The 20411-nt window shown below is 39.9% G+C and overlaps 3 protein-coding genes across 7 annotated transcripts in view; 2 read left to right on the top strand and 1 right to left on the bottom strand.

The window, feature by feature from the left end:
• adam11 (ADAM metallopeptidase domain 11) overlaps positions 1 to 9387 on the top strand; it is a 28266-nt gene extending 18879 nt beyond the window's left edge. For 2 of the 5 annotated variants that reach the window (XM_034860081.1, XM_034860080.1), the window contains exons 12-26: positions 42 to 126; positions 315 to 405; positions 897 to 948; positions 1320 to 1419; positions 1695 to 1766; positions 2083 to 2175; positions 2306 to 2386; positions 2488 to 2538; positions 2628 to 2691; positions 3258 to 3363; positions 3491 to 3610; positions 4014 to 4182; positions 4292 to 4406; positions 6718 to 6735; positions 7365 to 9387. In XM_034860081.1, the coding sequence (XP_034715972.1) occupies positions 42 to 126; positions 315 to 405; positions 897 to 948; positions 1320 to 1419; positions 1695 to 1766; positions 2083 to 2175; positions 2306 to 2386; positions 2488 to 2538; positions 2628 to 2691; positions 3258 to 3363; positions 3491 to 3610; positions 4014 to 4182; positions 4292 to 4406; positions 6718 to 6735; positions 7365 to 7534 (1387 nt within the window). In that variant the 3' untranslated portion in view covers positions 7535 to 9387. Of the gene's footprint in view, positions 1 to 41; positions 127 to 314; positions 406 to 896; positions 949 to 1319; positions 1420 to 1694; positions 1767 to 2082; positions 2176 to 2305; positions 2387 to 2487; positions 2539 to 2627; positions 2692 to 3257; positions 3364 to 3490; positions 3611 to 4013; positions 4183 to 4291; positions 4407 to 5281; positions 5373 to 6717; positions 7218 to 7364 lie in introns of those variants that run through there. The other 3 variants (XM_034860082.1, XM_034860084.1, XM_034860083.1) reach the window with 2 other exon arrangements.
• Positions 9388 to 10078: 691 nt separating this feature from the next.
• On the bottom strand, positions 10079 to 13504 carry LOC117936734 (endoplasmic reticulum protein SC65-like). The gene is made up of 7 exons (XM_034860086.1): positions 12755 to 13504; positions 12282 to 12431; positions 11950 to 12121; positions 11172 to 11300; positions 10937 to 11082; positions 10496 to 10579; positions 10079 to 10321 (listed from the first exon to the last, which is right to left on the bottom strand). Exons 1-7 carry the CDS (start codon positions 13214 to 13216, stop codon positions 10175 to 10177), a joined length of 1290 nt encoding a protein of 429 aa, XP_034715977.1. The 5' UTR covers positions 13217 to 13504; the 3' UTR covers positions 10079 to 10174.
• Positions 13505 to 14149: 645 nt separating this feature from the next.
• Positions 14150 to 20170, top strand: fkbp10b (FKBP prolyl isomerase 10b). The gene is made up of 10 exons (XM_034860085.1): positions 14150 to 14554; positions 14898 to 15043; positions 15922 to 16111; positions 16396 to 16541; positions 17328 to 17517; positions 17765 to 17910; positions 18412 to 18601; positions 18695 to 18837; positions 19003 to 19166; positions 19634 to 20170. Exons 1-10 carry the CDS (start codon positions 14358 to 14360, stop codon positions 19826 to 19828), a joined length of 1707 nt encoding a protein of 568 aa, XP_034715976.1. The 5' UTR covers positions 14150 to 14357; the 3' UTR covers positions 19829 to 20170.
• Positions 20171 to 20411: the final 241 nt, after the last annotated feature.

Below are 20411 nucleotides of genomic sequence, written 5' to 3'. Positions count from 1 at the left end.
TTACTATTATTATTATAAAGGGCTCCCTGTCTTTACTACAGTGGGAGAACGTTCATGAGCAGCCGCAGTGAGGCGGCCTACATCGGAGGCATCTGCTCAATTACTAGGGGTGGAGGCATCAACGAGGTGAGACTCGTGTCCCTTACACTGAATGGATTACAGAGAATGGCTACATATCAGGGTGTTTGTCCAATGGACTTCATGGAAATTGTGTATTCATTGAAGTAATAAATCATTTTCATGAGTCTCAGACTGGTTTAGTCTCTTTCCCTTCTGGTTATTGTCATTAACTTGATTGTTACGTTTGTCTTCAGTTTGGCAGTGTGGGCCCTATGGCCATCACATTGAGCCAGAGTCTTGGCCAGAACATCGGCATGCTGAGAAACAAAGAGCGACTGGCTGCAGGTGAGACTAACGTACACTGAAGACATCGGTGGAGATCTTACACAAGCATTCATGGAGGACAATCTCTCTTGACATAATTCAGACACACAGCGGCGTTAAAATCCGCCATTAAAGGTTTTAACTTGACATACTGTACATACCAAAATAACACATACATACTTTTATTTTTTTATTTTTTATTCTGGCAATATTTGGTTATTTTAGCAAAGTAAGATACACTTCTAAATTGTATTGCCCTGTTATATCTAAAGTTTGTCTTTTGCAAACGCCCTGACCAAACCAGTAGCATAAACCTATTAGACAGCACTCCTTTGATTTTGCCACTGGGAACGTGCTGCTTATAATAAATAGATCCCTGAGAAATAAAAACACTCCACCTTTGCTGTACTAATAGCGCCCTCAAGTGGTTGAGTTGCTCAAAAATGTTTAGTTCTGTGCAGTCTTGACCACAGAAATGTTTTGTGTTTGTGTGTGTCTGTGTGTGTGTCAAGGAGACTGCAGGTGTCCAGACCCATGGCTGGGCTGTATCATGGAGGACACAGGGTATGCACCTTTTAAGTTACAACAAATTAATAGTACATCAAGAAAAAAATCTCAAAATTAAAAGAAATAGAATTCTGTGTAAATAATGATGGACATATACTGCCCAGTCAATTTTTTTGTGTGAAATATGTCTCAGTAAAGCATCTAAAGCATATTGATGTATCTTGTAAAAGACTCTAAGTATCCAGCTCCATCTTTATTTCGAAGATATTAACAACATATATATATACATACATACATATGTATATTAATTAACAAATTGACAGAGTATCAATTTTTTTTTACACTTTTGAGGGTTTTAAACAATATTTCAAATGCGTCCAAAGGATATAACAGTGTGTGCTTTTTGTACTTGTTTTTGTATCACTTAGTTACTACCTGCCCAGGAAGTTCTCTCGCTGCAGTATAGACGAGTACCTGCGCTTCCTCCAACAGGGAGGAGGCAGCTGTCTCTTCAACAAGCCCAGCAAGGTGAGGGATGGTCAGTCATCATCAGAGAGGCTCTTCTGGGGGGGGGGGGGGGGGGGGGGGGGGTCCAATCCCGAATAACACATACATATATTATCTTTGTGTGTGTGTGTGTGTGTGTGTGTGTGTGTGTGTGTGTATATGTATATGTATATATATATATATATATATATATATATATATATATAAAATTGGTTTGAATGTATTTTCATTGTTTGTTCTGGTGATGTGCATTGTTTGACTCTATGGTTACCTTGCACATATCCTCCCCCCTGTAGTTGTTAGACCCACCCGAGTGTGGGAATGGATATGTGGAGCTGGGAGAGGAATGTGACTGTGGATCACTAGTGGTGAGAAGATTTTAATTAACTACTTTATTATTGTTGGTCTTATGCACAAAAGGTTTAAGGACTGATTTTAACCCATTGATTAAATCACCCTTTTAGCCTTAAGCCTGGTAGTTTGTTACACCGTCAGCAGGCTTTTGTAGTAATTCTTAAAGGAATTTATTTACCAAACCGCTAAACTGTGAACTCTACTGGGGACCACGATTGTCCCACAACCCCTGTCTTTGTAGTATGTTGGATTGTAAGTGTGTTCAGTTGTGTTCAAAACACCCTGACACTCATGATCTACAGATGTACTGTTAACATCTCTCACTCATAGGAGTGTGCACGGAGTGGAGCCAACTGCTGTAAGAAGTGTACCCTTACCCACAATGCTATGTGCAGCAACGGGCTCTGCTGCAGGGACTGCAAGGTGAGCTGCTTTAATACATCACTTTAACTGGATAGTTTGTCACTGTTTCCGTATGCTTTCACTTGCTCTGTTCCATCCCCTATATCTTTCTCTTTTTCCTTCCGTCATCTTCTATGTTTTTTTGTGACAGTACGAGCTGAGAGGGGTGACTTGCCGTGACGCTGTTAACGACTGTGACATCCCTGAGAACTGCATGGGAGACTCCAGCCAGGTAAAAGACACACATATACATTCATCAAGATCTTTACAGAATCCCAACATCTGAAACCCACCATGATGGTGAACTGACGGAGAAGGTTCTCTCTCTTGCAGTGTCCTCATAATGTCCACAAACTAGATGGCTACATGTGTGATGCTGGACAGGTGAAGTCATGCTATTAATTTAATTAATTAATTGAATACATTTAATTAGTTATCTTTGATAAAAAATATGTATCTTTTTGTCCATTCAGGGTCGGTGTTATGGGGGCCGCTGTAAGACCAGAGATGGCCAGTGCAGGACACTGTGGGGCTACAGTAGGTTTGGTTTGGATATTGAGCTTTATATCTCCATGTTGCATTGGCCTTTGATGGTTAAAAAGGTTAGGTTTCATAGCTCACATTTTCAAACTTTACTTTTTCTGAGAAAAGCTTGTAACAATTAATATAAGGCCATGGGTTGTTGTACCCTGGAAATCCAGAGTTCTCGCAAGAGTACAATTTGAATTTACTCACTGAGTCACTCTGGGATTGAGTAATGCTGCTCATTAACTATACCCTTGTAGCTGAGCTGCACCAATCACATCGATGTATCTGAGATAGGCGGGCCAGAGGTGAGCTAAACAGATGACAACAGTTAAATCTACCCGTCAGCGCCGCTAGTAGCTAAGCGTATGGGGCTATGGATACATCACCCTGTGTGTTGTTGTGGTTGGTCGTAGTGTTATCCACTAGTGTGTAGTGAGATTTTCAAATGCACACTTGGTGCCGCCCCTCGAGATGGCCGACTTTCATTACTTGATCCCAGACCCTTAATCTTTCAGATTTGGACCTGGATTTCCAGGCTTGGGTTGTCATGCAAAGACTATGTTCTCTCTTGTTAGACTCAGCTGACAGGTTCTGTTATGAAAAGCTGAACTCTGAGGGTACAGAGAAAGGAAACTGTGGCCCGGACTCCAGCGGTCAGGGATGGGTGCAGTGCAACAAGCAGTGAGTAAACAGCATGGCTTCATAAAATACATTTTGACAGCACATACACATGTTTTGCTTTATAAAATCTAATTCAACATAAAGTTATTGTTATTTAATTTTTTGTCCCATCCATTATCTCCATCAGAGATGTCCTGTGCGGTTTGCTACTGTGCACCAATCTAACAGAAAGGCCGAGGTTTGGTGAACTGCAGGGGAGGCTCACCAGTCTGACTATCCACCATCAGAACAGATACATGGACTGCAGGTGAGTCAGCTGTTCTCTGGCAGCTTGGCTGGTTTCAACAACAATTTGAAGGATTAAACAAATACAGTAGGCTGCTTAACCAAATCATGATTCATGTGGGAAATATGACAGAATTTAAATTTGCGGATTTGCATTTTTTTTGTTTGTTTTGGTCGTCACACAGAGAGTAGTCTAGCACTGGCAGATTCAGCTGGGTCTGGCTACATCACTTATCTAAAAGCTCTGGCTTGTTTGTATTTCTTGAAACCTGTCACAACTGCCCTGGGCGGAACTGAGCCCTGGATGCAGCGACAGTGCCCCTGCAAAATGTCAGGCTTTATCCTAGCAAAGTACAGTCTATAAAATGTCCATTCAATCTGCAAAAAAACAAATAAGTGATTTTATGTGACCACCTGACCTGCAGAGGCGGCCATGCAGTGCTGGATGACGGGTTGGATATGGGCTACGTGGAGGACGGGACGCCATGTGGGCCGAACATGATGTGTTTGGAGCGTCGCTGTCTCCCTGTCACCACCTTTAACCTCAGCACCTGCCCGGGCTCCTCAACCTCACGCATCTGCTCCCACCACGGGGTGACTCTGTTACTGTTACTGTTGTCTGACTATTGTTGGTGGAAACAAAGCTTTGTGGGCAAGATATAAGATATCGAATCCACTCAAGTTTCTTCTTTCCGTCTCGCAGACTTGCAGCAACGAGGTGAAGTGTATCTGTGATCCAGACTACACTGGGAAGGACTGTAGCGTGTTTGACCCGATCCCCATCCCCACCCCGCCAGAGGGCCCAGAGAAACACAGAGGTAACTACACTAAGCAGTTTACCTCCACATAGTCCTTTTATCACATAGCCACAGTACAGTTAATCCTCACCTCTGTAAAATAACCTGCTGTGACAGAAAACTATGAACAAAATAAAAGTAATTTGTTTCCTCATGTTTCCCCCCAAAACAAATGAAGTACGATTTATCTATCCAGGATGGGCTGAAAAATGCTATCTTCATCTCACTACAGAACTATATAACGCTAAATTACTAGATAATGGTTTTTATTTTGTGTAGTTTACACTTATATTTACATGGCAAACTGAATACGATTTAAATGAAACTTGAACATTGCCCTAAGGCTTCTGGGTGGTGTTGCAAACAGTAGCAAAAGTAGAAATCACTACAATTTGTTACATCTCATTGGCAACTCTAAGAACATTTAAAATACAAAATAATGTGAATAAAAATTGTTTAAATATAGAAATTACAGCATGTTAAAGAATTTAGTGAGGCACAAAAGAGATAAAAAACATAACTAATGCACAATGAAAGAAACGGCATATTAATGAAAAATTACAACAATATGAAGAAACGTGAATTTACAATTTGCAAAATGAGAATCATATTTGGCACAAGTCACTTGTTGTGCATCTTTAAAGGGATATTTCACTGTATCTTTTGCCTAGGTGACAGTACTACCATAAATGGTGCAGAACATGGGGCTAAAGGATCCTTTACCACCTAGGAATCAAGCTTTCACAGATGTACACTACTTTTTGATGCTCGACAGAGATACAAAAAATTAAAAAAGAGAAATAAAAGATAACAGAATGTATTTCCAATTGTTGGCACTCTCACATGTTTTTCTTGTTATTTTCCCCATCACTGGTTGACTTCCATCACTCCCACAGGTCCCAGTGGTACCAATATTATAATAGGTTCGGTTGCTGGTGCAATACTGGTGGCAGCGATAGTCCTGGGGGGAACTGGCTGGGGATTTAAGTAAGAGCTCTGGCATGTCTCCATCTGTGTGTGCCTGCTGTGTTCCTCTGTCAGCTAACACACATGCCTGTGGCTCGCTGTTGAATGCTCCTCTGCTTGCTGTCTGATCCATACTCACAAGCTGAGACCATGGGGGTGGATTGTTAATGCTGCTGCTGGTGGGACGGTAGATGGGTTTCCATCTGTGGGTTTTGTTCGAGGAAGGGAGTTTGAATGAAGGTACTAACAGTGGGGCTCGAAAGTTTGGGCACCCCAGGTAAAAATTTTAATTAATGTGCATAAAGAAGCTGGGAAAAGATGGAAAAATCTCCAAAAGGCATCAAGTGACAAATTAGACATTTATACAATATGTCACAAAAAGTTAGATTTTATTTCCGTCATTTACACTTTAAAAAATGGATTTGCTGAAAACTGTTGTAGACTAGACTTCATCAACTAAATTGGTATAATTTGTAATGAGATAAATGATCTTTGCTGGCATTGTATGAACCAAACGATTAATTTATTTATGAAGAAGATCAGCAGATTCGTTAGTAAGGAAAATAATTGTTAGTTTCAGCCAAATTCAAGTATTTTCTCAACCAAAATGCCAACCAGTCTCTGGCTCCAGCTCCTCTAATGTAGTGATTTTCTGTTTTTTCTTTGTTTACATCATTGTGAATTAAATATTTTTGGGGTTTTGGACGGACGTCACTTTCATCTCTGGAAAAACTGTTACAAGTATTACCAGTACTCACTTTTTCTAGACATTTTATAGACTCAATTTGTTGTGGGCGCCAGGTTTTGACAAGGAATAGGAATACATTGCATAATAAGACAGTCTATATATTTTTTAATCTGTCCCTCGTGACTCTGACAGTGCAGACACAGGAGTGCATTGATGCAGATTTCGTACAAACCCAAATAAAAATACAAAAAGAGGATCATGCGCTTTCCATGTTGCCCTCTGCATTACCGGATCTTCTTTCTGCAGTTTGTTTTCTGCACTCTACAATGCTGCCTTGCCTGATGTTAGCTTTGCTGTGGCATGCCTGCAGATTGCAAAGAAACAAAAAAAAGACTTATCTGCGACTAAAATCTTTTTCCTTAATCTCATGACTATATAGAATCTGCCTGGATACTGCAGTAAGTTGCTTGGAAGTAGAGTTTCTAGATAACGAAAGATACAGGTGTTTCAAAAGCCTCTTTAATGCGTTGCTTTTAAGGATTGGACTCATTGCATGTTTTTGTTTTCTGTCACTGCTTCTTGCGCATAAACAACAGTGGATGGTCTCACCTGTATTTCTACTTCACTTGTCACTTTTTGTCTGCTCTCTCCATTGTTCCTGCCTCACTGCGGATCCAGAAACATCCGAAGAGGAAGGTACGATCCTGCCTTTCAGTGATGATCCTGAAAATGTTATCACCTTGAATCACTGTTCATTATGTCAACAGAATGCCATCTGTTTTATAAGAATTCTCCGCTGAGCACCTTAAAGATATTTCTAAGCCCACCCATACATTTATCCGTCACCTGCTTTATGGCCTCCCTTTATCTAATGTTGATGTGTAAAGGGACAAGTTTATAGCATGAAACAATGCCACATACCACAGCATTTATATAGCCTATGCTAGTTTGCAGTACTCCTCCATAGATAGGCCTTTACAATACACAAAAAATAAGTCTGTCATGATTTCGAATTTTATTTTAGAAAAATAACTTTATATTCTATAATCCTTGTTTCATTATTATTTGTACTGCATGTCCTATCATTAACTTGGCTGCCATTCATAGAAAATAGCTGCAGTGTTGACTTTGTAATATTCATTTCATAAGAATTTCAATAATAAAACGCTTTAAGTTTTTGTTTTGGGTTATTTTTGTTATGATCTGACTGCATAGCCACTTATCTGTTCTATCAGATTCCTCAATATTTCTCTTTCTCTTTCTCTTTTTATGTTTCCCCTTCTTATCTCATCTTTTTTCTCTACTACATTTCTCTTCATTTCCAGATCCTCGGGTTGAGTCATATCTATTTGCTGTCCTGTCTTCCTTACACTGTGTCCAGTCCATTCTGAGGAGACAAAACAAAGATGTCTTGCACTTACGATCCTTTAGACTTTTCTGGTTTCCTTTTCGGATTTTATTAACACGGTTTGTATTCACCTCTTGGAAAGACTAATTATTAGTTTTTAAATACGGTCCAACCAGATCTGAAAGACTGTCTGAGATTGTCAGGATCCAAAAGTTAGCGACCTCCTCTTTTGTGCTCTTTTTTTTTTTTTTTTTGCTTCATTTTTGTTCTTGCAGGACTTACACACATAGCCCTTTACTTAAGTGTGTTTACTCAACCTTTCGGTTTTCTTGTCCCTTCCACTGGTTACAGCTGATTTTTCTTCCATATGGATATGGCTTAACCCCTTCAAGTGATTTCATAGAAGAAGGCTATGTACTTTTCCTAGTTTGGACTTTTTTGGGAAGTCTTCTGTTTTAAAACATATTTAACCTCATGGAGAACACACACCTTCTCTCAGTGGTGTGACTTAAACTGCAATAGAAGTGTATAAATCACCAAATAGTGAAAGTTGACATTTTATTTGTCTAGATGAGTTATTCTTTACATTTACATTCCACAGTAATAGCCACACGTTCTCCTCTTATGCTGCCTTTCATTATCAAACAGTAATCCATACTAGTTTAATGCTTCTACATAATATGCATTAATGTATGAATGTATAGCTCAGGCCTGCAAGGAAGCTAGTTGTGTGTCTGTGTCGATGACATCCAAGTACTTTTCAGTACCACACACCGGATGTTTTTATTCTGCTGTATGATAATGTAATCAACACAAAACTTATATGCATACAAGTATGCTGAACATGGGTGCTGATGTACATAGTGTATAATAAGGTTGACTCATTTAGACAGCAGTGACTCACTGCCGCTCTGAATGGAAGCACAAGTCTGGAAAGAAAAGACTCTTTCAACCTCTCAGCTTAAAACTGCTTGTTTTTGAAGATTTAATTGGCTAAAGACAATCTTTGCAGTTTAGGGAAGTTTGAGCACCTCTTGGTTTCTAAAATACTAGAATGCCTAAACATTTGGGCTACAAGAGAAAAATGTGCTTGTGTTGTATATTTCGCATATGCCTCAAAGAGATTTTCAAGCTGCGGATTTATGACACAGATATCCAAACTCAGATTTAACACAGGATATCCTTCAAAGACACACATGCACATACATTATAATTCGGCTTCTATGTGCTCAGTCAAGCTGAGGTAATAGTAGAAATGTCAATCTCAAATGTGCTTCATCTCTAAATGGTGTCAGATAATTTATTTCTGACTGAACAGATTGATATGATAAGCAGTCAATTTGCTCATTAAAAAAATGTCAGAAGAATATTCTCCCTTTAGAATGAAAAGTTGTATTCTGCAGCTTTCATATGCATCACTCAGTCCAATTATCCTCTCTGGACATCTGAGAGTCTAAAATCGTAAAGGTTTATATGATGTCCTCCTGTGATTGGTATTACCGTATGTACAAAGACTGCTTGTGAAGCTTGTTTTCACTAACGAACTATAAGGAACTGCACAATAGCACAGGTGCCGCAACTGATGATCCAAGTTACACTGCCAATGAACCTGCAGTAGCATTAAGGGAATACGTTGACATTTTCTCTGCCTCCTAAAACAATAAAAAAAAAAGCTTTGACATTCCTAATTGACAAAGAAGATGCTTAAAAAAGGCAAATTGTCTTATTTAAAATGTCAATGTGCATCCCTTTAATGCTCTTAATTCCGTTTCATGCTGTATGAAATCTAATGCTCAAGGACAGACTTGGCTGAAAGCTCAGGTCAAACTGTGTTTACCGCCACATTGCAGTTGAATTTATCAAAGGATTTTGGCCCCATTCACACATGGAAGTCAACATTGTTTAGTCTCACTGGAAGGTAACCAGTATTAGCTTATAATGTAAATACTCTTATTGTTGTATATTAAATTACATATTAAAACATATCTGAATAACCATGACTGTGTGTTCCGTTGGACGTGTGTCTGTTGTATAAATCAAGTTTAAAAAAAAAAAAAATAGATGGAAGTTCTGCAGGATGTTTGTTGTGAAAACACTGTTTTGCTATCTGTATAGCAGTTGATATCTTTTAGGTCTATGTAACCTCAGCCTGTTAGCAATGCCATCGTGTGCATGTTGCCATGCTAGCATTAGCATTTAGCTCAAAACATCGCTGTACCTCAGTACAGCCTTGCAAAGCGGCTTGCAAAGACTCTTTAATTAATTTCATGTCCACAGCCCCGCCCTCCACGTCCCATTCACACACACCATTCCAACATGGAAGTCAACAATGTAAAGTCTCACATGGTTTCCAAGTTGCTAGTTTTTAAAGATAAAATTTAGGAAATACAATGCTTCCAATAATTGTGAAAACTTTTGTTGTGAAATTTGCCAAGTAATGAATCTACCTTTTATTTGTGTGTGTATGTAGGTTATTCACTCATCTTCATGGTAATTGACAGTACTTTACTCCAGCTGATATAAGTTTTCCATTTGTGTGCTTGTTGATTTGTTACACCCTCGAACATTTGTATAGAAGTAAGTGAAAACAGTAATAGACTTTCTTTTATTTCTTAAAAACACAGATACAAATGAGAAATCATCAAAACTGTGAAGACAAATTAGCACATAAAACTTGATCTTAAAAAATATCATTACTTTTTGTGGGTATTTTCTTCTCTAAAATGACTGACTGACTAATGATCACACTGACATTTCCCAATCAGCTGTAATTACTGTCAGATCTCTTTAGATGTCTGACTCCCCAGCATCTCCTTTGTCCTTAGGCTGCCTCCAGTCAGCATAGAAGGATTCCTCGTAGTCTCCCATCTCTTCAAACTCGACATCGGGAGACTCCGAGGCAAAAAGTGCAGCTTCCTCTTCACCAAAAAAATCCTGTCAAAAAAGATTTATCTTTAAATTTGCTTTATTCCAACCTTTACCTAACAAGCCTTTTGTCTTCTTGACCTAAAGAATAGCAGCACTACTTAAAGTCATTCAAAGTTTTTTTTCCCTTTATTTTGGGGAAATTACATGCACTTTTTAAAAGGAATGTAGTTTTCCTCTTACCTCGTCATCCAACTCTAAGTACTTCTTTGCAGATGTCAGCATCTGCTTTTGAGTGACGGTGTGGTTGTAGTGTTTGAGAGCTTCCTGTTTAAACGGAGAGACATCATAAACACACGACAAGAGTATGAGAACAACAAACTCATTTTCAGTGCTTCTCCCAGCTGCTGCTTCAAAGTAGCCAAGAACAAATGTTTAATCGGTGTCCTTCGGCAGGCACAGTAGTTACAAATTTAGTATCGTTAAACAGTTAGGTTGAACTTACCATTTTTCTTCTATCTCAACAATTTAAGTTTTTATCTCTTTTTAGCTTGTTTTTTAGGTTGGGGGCCGGGGTTAGAAAATCGTAAGTTCCTGTTTTGAAAGTTATTTTGTTCACATAAAACTCTTGGCATAAATACAAAATCAGGAGCTGTTGAGTTAGACGGTGATATTTCCTCTCACCATCCTGGGTGTGAAGTGGGTGTGTTGAAGGCCCCACTGTTCACTGTAGGCTTTATAATACAGCAGGTTCTGCTTCATGACTTGGTCCTCAGGTTCAAACAGGAAGTAGCTGTAGACACAGGGCAATGCACTGTGGCCATTGTTTACTGGTCAGAAAAAAACAGCGGATACTCAGATGAGTGTTGATATTATTCCAGAGCGTTGATGGGAAGCCCACTTGTAGTTGTAAACTTACACTTATAGTAGGCATACTGGAGGTAGTGGTAAATCGTGGCCACAAATTTCTCCACAAAATAACCCCCAATGTTAGGCAGCAAGTTTTCTTCACACTTCAGCTTACATTGTAATATGTCAACAGAAACCTCTGTGGAAAAGAAGAGCAGAGATGATATATTATTTAATAATACCATGAAACCAGAGAAAGTGGTGGAAGTATTCAGACCCTTTACTTAAGTTAAAAAAAAAAAAAAAAGTAAACGTTCTTTTTTTAAAATCATACTTAAATAAAAATACAAATTTTCCGCCCCTGAAAAAAAAGAGTCCATGTGACTGATATATTAGTATGTATCAGGTGAAGCTAGTTTTATTTACTACATAGTTTAGTCCTGTGGTTGCCAATATAGGGGTTGTGCCCCTCCAAAGGATCACAAGACCAATCTGAAGTATTGTAAGACAATTTATGAGCGAGGAAAGAAGGAAAACAACTGACATCTGAAACATGACGGTGGGAACCCAACTAGATGCTTCACTCTTGGAAGAACTCTAAAGCCAATCAGGTAGCAAACCACTGGTTTAATCTATAACAATATGTTGTATTTTATGTGCTTGTTATGTCTTTATGTGTTAAAAAAGTAACTAATGCTGTCAGACAAAGGAAGTGTGGGCAAGGAAAATAAAATATTTTCCTTCCAATTCTTAAAGTTTTTGTCTTAGATCCAATTGCTTTTTTCTGCATATCTTTCAGAAGTGCTTTCTATTCATTTTGATACAATTTTTAAATACAGCATACTAACCTGCTATGACTGCATAGAAGTCACTGTGTGGTGGAAGTTGACAGATCCCTTCACAGTCTGCCTGACAGAGATCATACTCCAGGAGGTAGAGCCTCAGAGCTTCCTCCATGTGTTCAACACCGCTGCTGTATTCACCTGAATTGATGAGTTTCACTCCTCTCAGAAAGGAGGCCTAGAAAGGACATTATTGATCCAGTTTTTCACTTCAGAAGCTGAGATGGGAAGATATTTAATGCTGTTAAGTCAGTGTTAAACTGCGTAACTATATTATGCTGTGTATTCTCAACAGAACATGTTCTTTTAACAAAGGACCGAGGCTAGGTTGTCTGCACCTCATATGGCTGTTCCTCATGGTCAGTGAGGTAGCCACTCAGGTCGTACTGGCTCTTGTACTTCTCCATCAGCTGGTGCATCTCCTGGTCTTCTGGGTTCTTCTGGAGGTAGGTGTAGGCACATGGGACAGCTCTCTGCAGGTCATTCAACTGAAGGAAAAAGATTTAGTTTATCTTAAACTGGCTATGATACTAGAAGTTCACTGTAAAATGTAAAAGCCAAGACTATCAAGTTGGTTAATTCTTATAAACCTGTAGTAATGGTTATTTCGGGGCACTTTTCCTTTGCTAGATTTAAGTATAGATGGACTGGAAAAAGACTAAGTGATCATAACAGACCTGAGCCAGTAAATATCATGTATTGCGTTAATTTATCCTTGTAAAGATGATGTACGTAATTTCAATCAATTTTGTTTTAGAACGTCCTTTAAGGTTGAACGTCTTTCAGGTAAGATGTGGCATGTGTGTCTCACCCTGGTATATGCAAAGTGCAGGTGTCTGTAGGGAGATCTTCTGCTGAAATCCTCCAAGATCTTTCTGCCGGGAGGAGGGAGCTGCAGCGCGGGGAAATGAGCTCTGCATTTCTTCTGACAGGACGCTGTCATCATAACGTGCCAGTAGAAGTGGAGGTCCCGGCTTTCTGTAAAGGACGGTTCTTCGGGTTTGCTGCTATAGCAGTGCAGCATGCAGTATCTTCCACTCTCTTTAAGAAGCCGGTGCAAACGCAAACTCAATTCCAAATACGTGATCGACTCCGTCCACTTCTCTGCTGCGTAATTGTCTAAAGCCAATCCATACGCAGTGGCGAGGGGCATGAGCTCCTCTTTGGGGAAATTTCTGAAATTGTAGTTTTCATATTGCGCGTCTGTCATAAAGACCAAGGTCAAACAAAGCAAAGTTAACAACGCGTCTCTTTTAGCGCAAAATGCAATCATGATAAGATGATATGCCACATAGTCTGCTTCTTCGGTCCGCTCCTGTTGGTTTCCTGTGTCTGTGTGGTGGTCTGCTGAAGTGCTTAGGGGTCTTTGGGAATTCCGGGATTAGGCCTTTCCGAGGCTACTGCCTCAGGTTTCTACAGCTGACACACACTGCTCTGTTTCTATATTTGGCACAAGAAGCGAGCGTAAAAGTGACCACTTGTGCGCATTGTCCCATTTGTTCTGGTGATTGCTCACTAATGCAAGTTCCCTTTCAACAAATTGAATTATTAAAACATCAGATGAGATAAAGTCCCCTCGTTATGAATGATTTCTATCGGGTTTTTATTATTAATAATAATAATGTAACGGATTAGAGGCTTAATTTGTTTTTTTAGCAGTTCTTGTTCTGCCCACAAATAGTTTGGGTTATTCATTTTGACACGGATGCCTGACAAGATGCAAATTCACTCGCAGACTAGACGACTTTTTAATACTCTTCGTCGCTAGTTGCGCTTCTATTTTAGAAATCTTCACGGCATTAATGGAAAAGCTGAAACTTTGGGGGCTATCTTGGGCCACTTTACGGCTCCGAGAGGCTGATCCACAGAGGCGGGTCTCTTTGTGAGCCACAAGTGATGAAGAGTCAAGACAAACATAAAGATCGGCGACATTGTTTTCAAAATAAAAGTGAAAAATGGACAATTTTTAAATAAAGAACAAAAAAAACAAATCCAGTCATAATTATGGACCTCAAAATAGGCCTGCGTTAAAAAAAGATTACATACACATATTGTGTATTAGAAATATGATTTAAATTAAAACTGCAAAAAAGAAGGTTTGAATAGTTCTGTTCAATTCCTTTTTACTGTGATTTTATTTTATTTTTTCCAAGGAAGTAGCACTCCAGCGTATTGCGGTTAACTCGACAGAGGCGCTTCCCACTTCCAACTCCGACATTCCTTCCCTCTGGTAAAAAGTGCTCACTGCAGCCTGGAGATTGTCCACGTTTACAGCATTCAGACACCGCTGCCCTGATCCACATCTGCAGCCTCGGCCCTCTGCGAAGAGAGCGCACACGACTCTAGGCCTTACGTTTATCTATTTTGTGGCTTTTCTTTTTGTTTGTTGTTTTGAATCCTTCTATGCTGGAAACATGTTTGCCTGCTGCGTTGTATTTTTCCTCCTCACTACGTGGTCTCGCGTGGAATGTAATCCCAGTCCCGTGTTAGGAGATGTAGTCGTGGACAGAGCCTTCATCCCCAAAATCTGTGCACGAGAAGCGAAAGAGGGAGATTATGTTCGCTATCACTACAACGCCACATTCGTCAACGGGAAAACCTTTGATACGAGGTAGGCTTTAATAAAACGCACTTTATCTGAAATTTGAAATGCATTCATTTTATTAAATGTATTAATTTGTGTTCCTTTTAAAAGTTGATAATTGTGCTGCAAACGCCATAAAACTCGATGCAGTTAGTGTAGTGTTAGTTCAGAAAAGTAAAAATAGATTAAATACATGTAACGTCATCAGTTTGCAATAATTTATTAATAGGCCTATACGTATATCTACACGCATCTTCTACAAACGTAGTCCTGCGTCCCCCCCCCCCAGAGTTTACATCCTCTTAAAGTTCTGTCTTAATGACTTCTGACATTTCCTCGTTCTTTGTTAACGTTTTAATTCCCCTCACAGCCACCAGAGAGGAGACGCGAAGGTGGGCCTGCTCGGGGAGGGCCGGCTCATCGCTGGCGTTGATAAAGGTCTGCAGGGCATGTGTGTGAATGAGCGCAGAACAATCACTGTCCCGCCCCACCTGGCCTATGGAAGCAACGGTGCAGGTAAATGCAAATTTAATACAGCTTAATACAATCGTTTAACATTAAGAGGATGTTTTTGCAATGACTGGATAGGCACAGCAGTTTTTCTACAGAAATCAGGAGTTAATATTTAAGTTTTCATGTGGCCCCAGAACCTCAGGGCCCCCGAAGGCTCCATGTTGTCTATGTGGCAGTTACTTGTCATCCCCCAACCCCCTCCCATGGCAGTGAGAGTAATTATACAAACACTGTCGATGTGCTAAGCTGTACTTTAAGCACAGTGTTGTAATGGAATGTTTTCATGTTCACCATTTAAGTTTAGCGTGTTATCATGAGAACATTTTTTAATAGCAAAATGTTGGCCTGGTGATGCATCAGAAGTGATCACCACACCTAACCTCATGGTGGCGCTAGGGTGTCACGAGTCAGCAGGCTAAGCAGGCTATGGTCTGGGGACCATTAATCCCTGTATTTAAATTTGTGCCAATCCATCCTGTAGATGTTGAGATATTTCACATATAGGTGAAAAAATTGACATACTGGTGATGCCTGATGAAAAGTCAGGTAATCCCTAAAGTCAACAGACCAACATAATATGAGCCATGCTGCTGCATGGCTAAAACTGTATTAATATGTCATATTTCAATTATTACCATGTGGATAGCACATTAAGTACCAGCAGGCATGGCTATACCCAGATGTTTGAGTGATCTTTACCGCCATTACAACCATATCCCAACATCATGTTTCAACTGGGGTGGTCAAGACCACTTAAGGTGTAAATTCCTAAGCTTTCACTTAAGGTAGATGTGGATTATAGTGTTGCTTTTTCTAAAATGTACTTAACGCTGATGTCTTTGCTGTGTAATGCCACATAGTAAATCTAACCATGTTTACAGGCGACGTGGTTCCTCCAGACGCCACCCTCGTATTTGACATCCATCTGTTGGATCTGTGGAACAAAGCCGACCTGGTTGTCACCAAAACCATCACCACTCCCAAAGACTGCCAACGCTCGGTGATGCGCACTGACTTTGTGCGCTACCATTTCAACGGCACTCTGCTCGACGGCACTGTCTTCGACTCCAGGTAAATTATGGCCCAGACGACTGTTGGCGTTCAAAATGCTCTAACAAAGTTCTGACCTTTTAATGAAACAATATAGAGAGTGATGAGCGGTTGTAACCCTAAAAATAGTAACTACAGTAAATAAATCAGTCAGCAAAGAGGTCCTTGTTTGAAACTAAATCTCATTCTCATCTCTATTTTTAGAAACAAAGCCCTTTCCAATTGACAGCTCTTTGTTATGTTTACTGTCATCCAGGTATGTTGTGTGTTTGACTTTACGCTTGTATGAGCCCTACTGTACGTAGCTACACCAGGAAGCAGACCCACAATTCCTTAGTGGGTGAGGGTTGGCTGGTTAAGGGTCTGGATGAAGGCCTGCTGGGCATGTGTGTGGGAGAGATCAGAAATATCGTCATCCCGCCCTTCAAAGCCTACGGAGAGAAAGGATCAGGTAAGCACAAATGATGGTTACCTTAAAGGGGCTAAAGAGAGGTGGAAGTGGATTTAGTGTTCCTGCTTGGCAACTGAACCCTGCTTCTCCAAACACCAGGGAATTAGAGGTCAGAGAAATAAAATAAGGTTGCAAGGAATCAACAGGCAAATCCCCCGAATTACTTCTTATCATAAAAATGCATAGACAAAGAATATACTTTTATGCCATAGCAATTTAAGCTGCCATGTGGAGTGTTTTTTTATTCCACTAGGAGCATCATGGAGCAATGCTTTTAGAGGGTGTCAACTCTTACTAATACAGCATAACATATAAATACATTGAAATGTCTATTTATTCCGTATTTAGTACATTTAGTTACTTTAGCATCTTGTTCTTGTTTTTATCTAAATTTCAATAATTAGCTCTGATTCTAATTTGTTGGTGTGTGTAACTCTAAGCATCCTTTGCTTTTCCCCCTGAGGCTCGGCAAAGTACTAAGATGGTCCGAGGTCTAGCGTGGTTATGTACTGTGCATCCACAGTAGTTTTAGTTACACCTCTCATATCTTTGTGGAGGTCAGTCCTCACTCGTTTTAAAAATAAAGTAATAACTGAACTGTAGGTATCCTTTCCAGGCCATATTTTACCTTTAGTTGAATCCGTTATTATTTTATACTCTGTTATATAAATAGATCAGATTTAAATAAGTAAATAAGGTAACGTAAATAATACTTGTCTTTCATGTTAATGTTGCTAAGATGTCGGTTAGTGTGAAGTCTGAAACTCTCAACCCTTTGCTCACCAGGTACAGAGATTCCCTCCCAGGCGACCCTGGTGTTTGACATCCTGTTGGCTGACATTCACAACCCAAAGGATAACCTCACCATCGAGAACCAGGTGGTGCCGGAGTCGTGCACACGCAAGTCTGTGGTTGGGGATTACGTCCGGTACCACTACAATGGTACCTTCCTGAACGGAGTCACCTTTGACACCAGGTGAGCCCAGGTCACACTGACATCAAGCTGTAACTCCGTTGCCAGTTATATTACAGCCATTTGTAGTGTTCTCTAGATAAAGGAAACCTCATTGTGGGACTGACTCTACTTGCTCTTATTCTGCACCAAGGCTTAATTTTTAAAAAAGTTACAGTTTAGGGGACCACTAAAACCTATATAAGCATCTAAACACAAATCAAAGCCTCATTATTTTTTTTAATTAAGTCATTCTTTTTACTACCAACAGCTACCAGAGGAACAGCACATACAACACCTACATCGGGATGGGGTACGTGATTGCAGGCATGGACCAGGCCCTGCTGGGAGTCTGCATTGGGGAGAAGCGCAGGGTCATCATCCCTCCACACCTGGCATATGGAGAGGAAGGAGCAGGTGAGTGACTGTAGCTTTATTGCAGCTTGCAGTAAGTGGTCTGTCCAAAATAATTAAATTGATTACATTGACACAGTGCTAAGGTTCTGGAAAAATAACCCATCAAAAATCAGGAAAAAGTAATTGGATTATGATATAAATATACAAAAAACGGGAATTTTGTTGGGTTGTTACTGTTTAGTAAATATTAGTGCTGATGTCAGAGTGAGGAGGCTGCCCATAGAAAGGCGCCTTGAGCAGTTGGGGGTTTGGTGCCTTGCTCAATAGCACCTTGGCAGTGCCCAGGAGGGAAACAGGCACCTCTCCAGCTACCAATCCACCACCATACTTTGGTCCATATTGGACCAAAGTATGTATGCTCAAGTGCAGACTGAGCTACTGCCACCCCTAAATCCTTTATCCTGTACAACATTGTGATATATATATATTTATTTCACAATGTTGTATACTAATGTAACACTGAGTTACTACAGATTAAATAATTGTGTATGGCCTGTTCAGGTGACGTCATTCCCCCTTCTGCTACGCTGGTGTTTGATATTCTGGTCATCGACTTCCACAACCCCAACGACACGGTGAACATCCAGATCATCCACAAACCCGAGGCGTGTAACGAGACCACCGCGGTGAACGACCTTGTCCGCTACCACTACAACTGCACCCTGGTGGACGGCACACCGCTCTTTTCCTCGTGAGTCATCCAGAAATCCCATGTCTTCAACGCTGATATTACATGATCACTTTAGTAATAACTTTAATATGTCCAATCAACCTTTTTCCTCAGACACGACTATGAGAGCCTTCAGGATGCAGTGCTGGGCTCGGACAAGGTGATCGACGGGCTGGACGAAGGCTTGCGAGGCATGTGCGTGGGAGAGAAGAGGGTGGTAACGGTGCCACCTCACCTCGGCCACGGAGAGAAAGGAGGTAAGACTTACAATACTCTCAATATCAGTATAGTTTTAATTTATTATAATTTTAGTTCCAAACCCACTTAAAGGCCTCTTGAAGTCCTGTGCTTTGACGTTTAAATTTACTTAAATACTAAGAAGTAAACCAGTTAACAGTGTTTTTTTGCTTTCTATTTGTCAGCTACTGGTGTGCCAGGCAGTGCTGTGTTGGTCTTTGACATTGAACTGGTGAGCTTTGAGAAGGGAGTTCCACCTGGTTACCTGTTTGTGTGGCTGGAGGATAGCCCTGCAGACCTTTTCGAAGCCCTGGATTTCAACAAGAACAAAGAGGTGCCACAGGAGGAGGTGCGTTTGTTGCTGACAGTATTTCCCCCACCCACATTATTTCACATGGCAGATTTCTTTTATTTTCATTTCAGAAGGGCTTTCCAAACCTTTTTTATTTAACACGTTTAACCAAATTATTTAATGGAAACTGTAGATTTTCTGTGCAAAGAAGTAATCAGATCCTCTCCTTGACTAAAAGTAGCCATATCATAATTTAAAAATACTCCACGACAACTAAGAGTCTTCCCTGACAACCTTACATTGGCACTCGGATGTCAAAACCTTGAGAACCCCTGGTGTATAATAAAAGAAGTCAAAGTATAGTATGACATGAGGAAGTTCATAATGTATAATGCCATAAAAAAATAACCTCATCGATCATAACATTAAAATGTTATAGAATGTTACATGTCATGTCAAAAAAGTAATTGTATAGTATGCCATAAATGATCAATGATGCTCTTTTATCCCTTGACACATTCTAGTTTGGGGAGTTCATCAAGCTGCAGGTGGCGGAGGGAAAAGGTCGCATAAAGCCCGGACAAATCATGGAGCACGTTATTACCGACATGTTCCACAACCAGGACCGCAATAAAGACGGGGTGATCACGGCTGATGAGCTCAAACTGAAGGTCGATGAGGACAAGGAAAGGGAAGCTGGGAGGCATGAGGAGTTGTAATGAGGACAAATGCTTCTATTCTCTCAGGGATCAACCCCAACACCTTAAACACAAGCATCGAGAGACTTTTTCCATACATCATCATGGTTTAAAGCTTTCTATACCACATTGGACAGTCTTCTTTAATGACAAGAAAATATTGCAAAGGTTCATTTTTGTAAATTTCTGTGTTGTAGGATTGTTTGTTTTTGACAGATGTATTTCAAAATATTTTCAAACCAAACAAACATCTTTTATTTGTCCTTGAAAGTCACATGAATTAAACTGTTTGTAAGAAAACGTCTGACATCTGAAATAACTGCATGTGTATTTATGACAAAAAGAGAGGTGCATATACCAAAACATTTTAAAGCTTCACTTTTTGGTGCAAGATGCAGCCAGGAAAAAATCTTAAGGCATAAAAACTACTTTATACTATAGGATGTCATGGAATGTTTTTCCCCCCGACGTACTATACTATTATTGTTTTTATTTTTATTTTTTACTTTTTTGACATTCTACACTGTGACTTTTGACAAACTATACCATGACTTTTAAATAAGAAAAATAAGATTAATTAAGATTCTTACTATGACTTTTTCAA

Source organism: Etheostoma cragini, chromosome 21 (genome assembly GCF_013103735.1).
Source record: "Etheostoma cragini isolate CJK2018 chromosome 21, CSU_Ecrag_1.0, whole genome shotgun sequence".
NCBI lineage: Eukaryota > Metazoa > Chordata > Actinopteri > Perciformes > Percidae > Etheostoma > Etheostoma cragini.
This window is presented reverse-complemented; position numbering and strand designations above follow the sequence as displayed.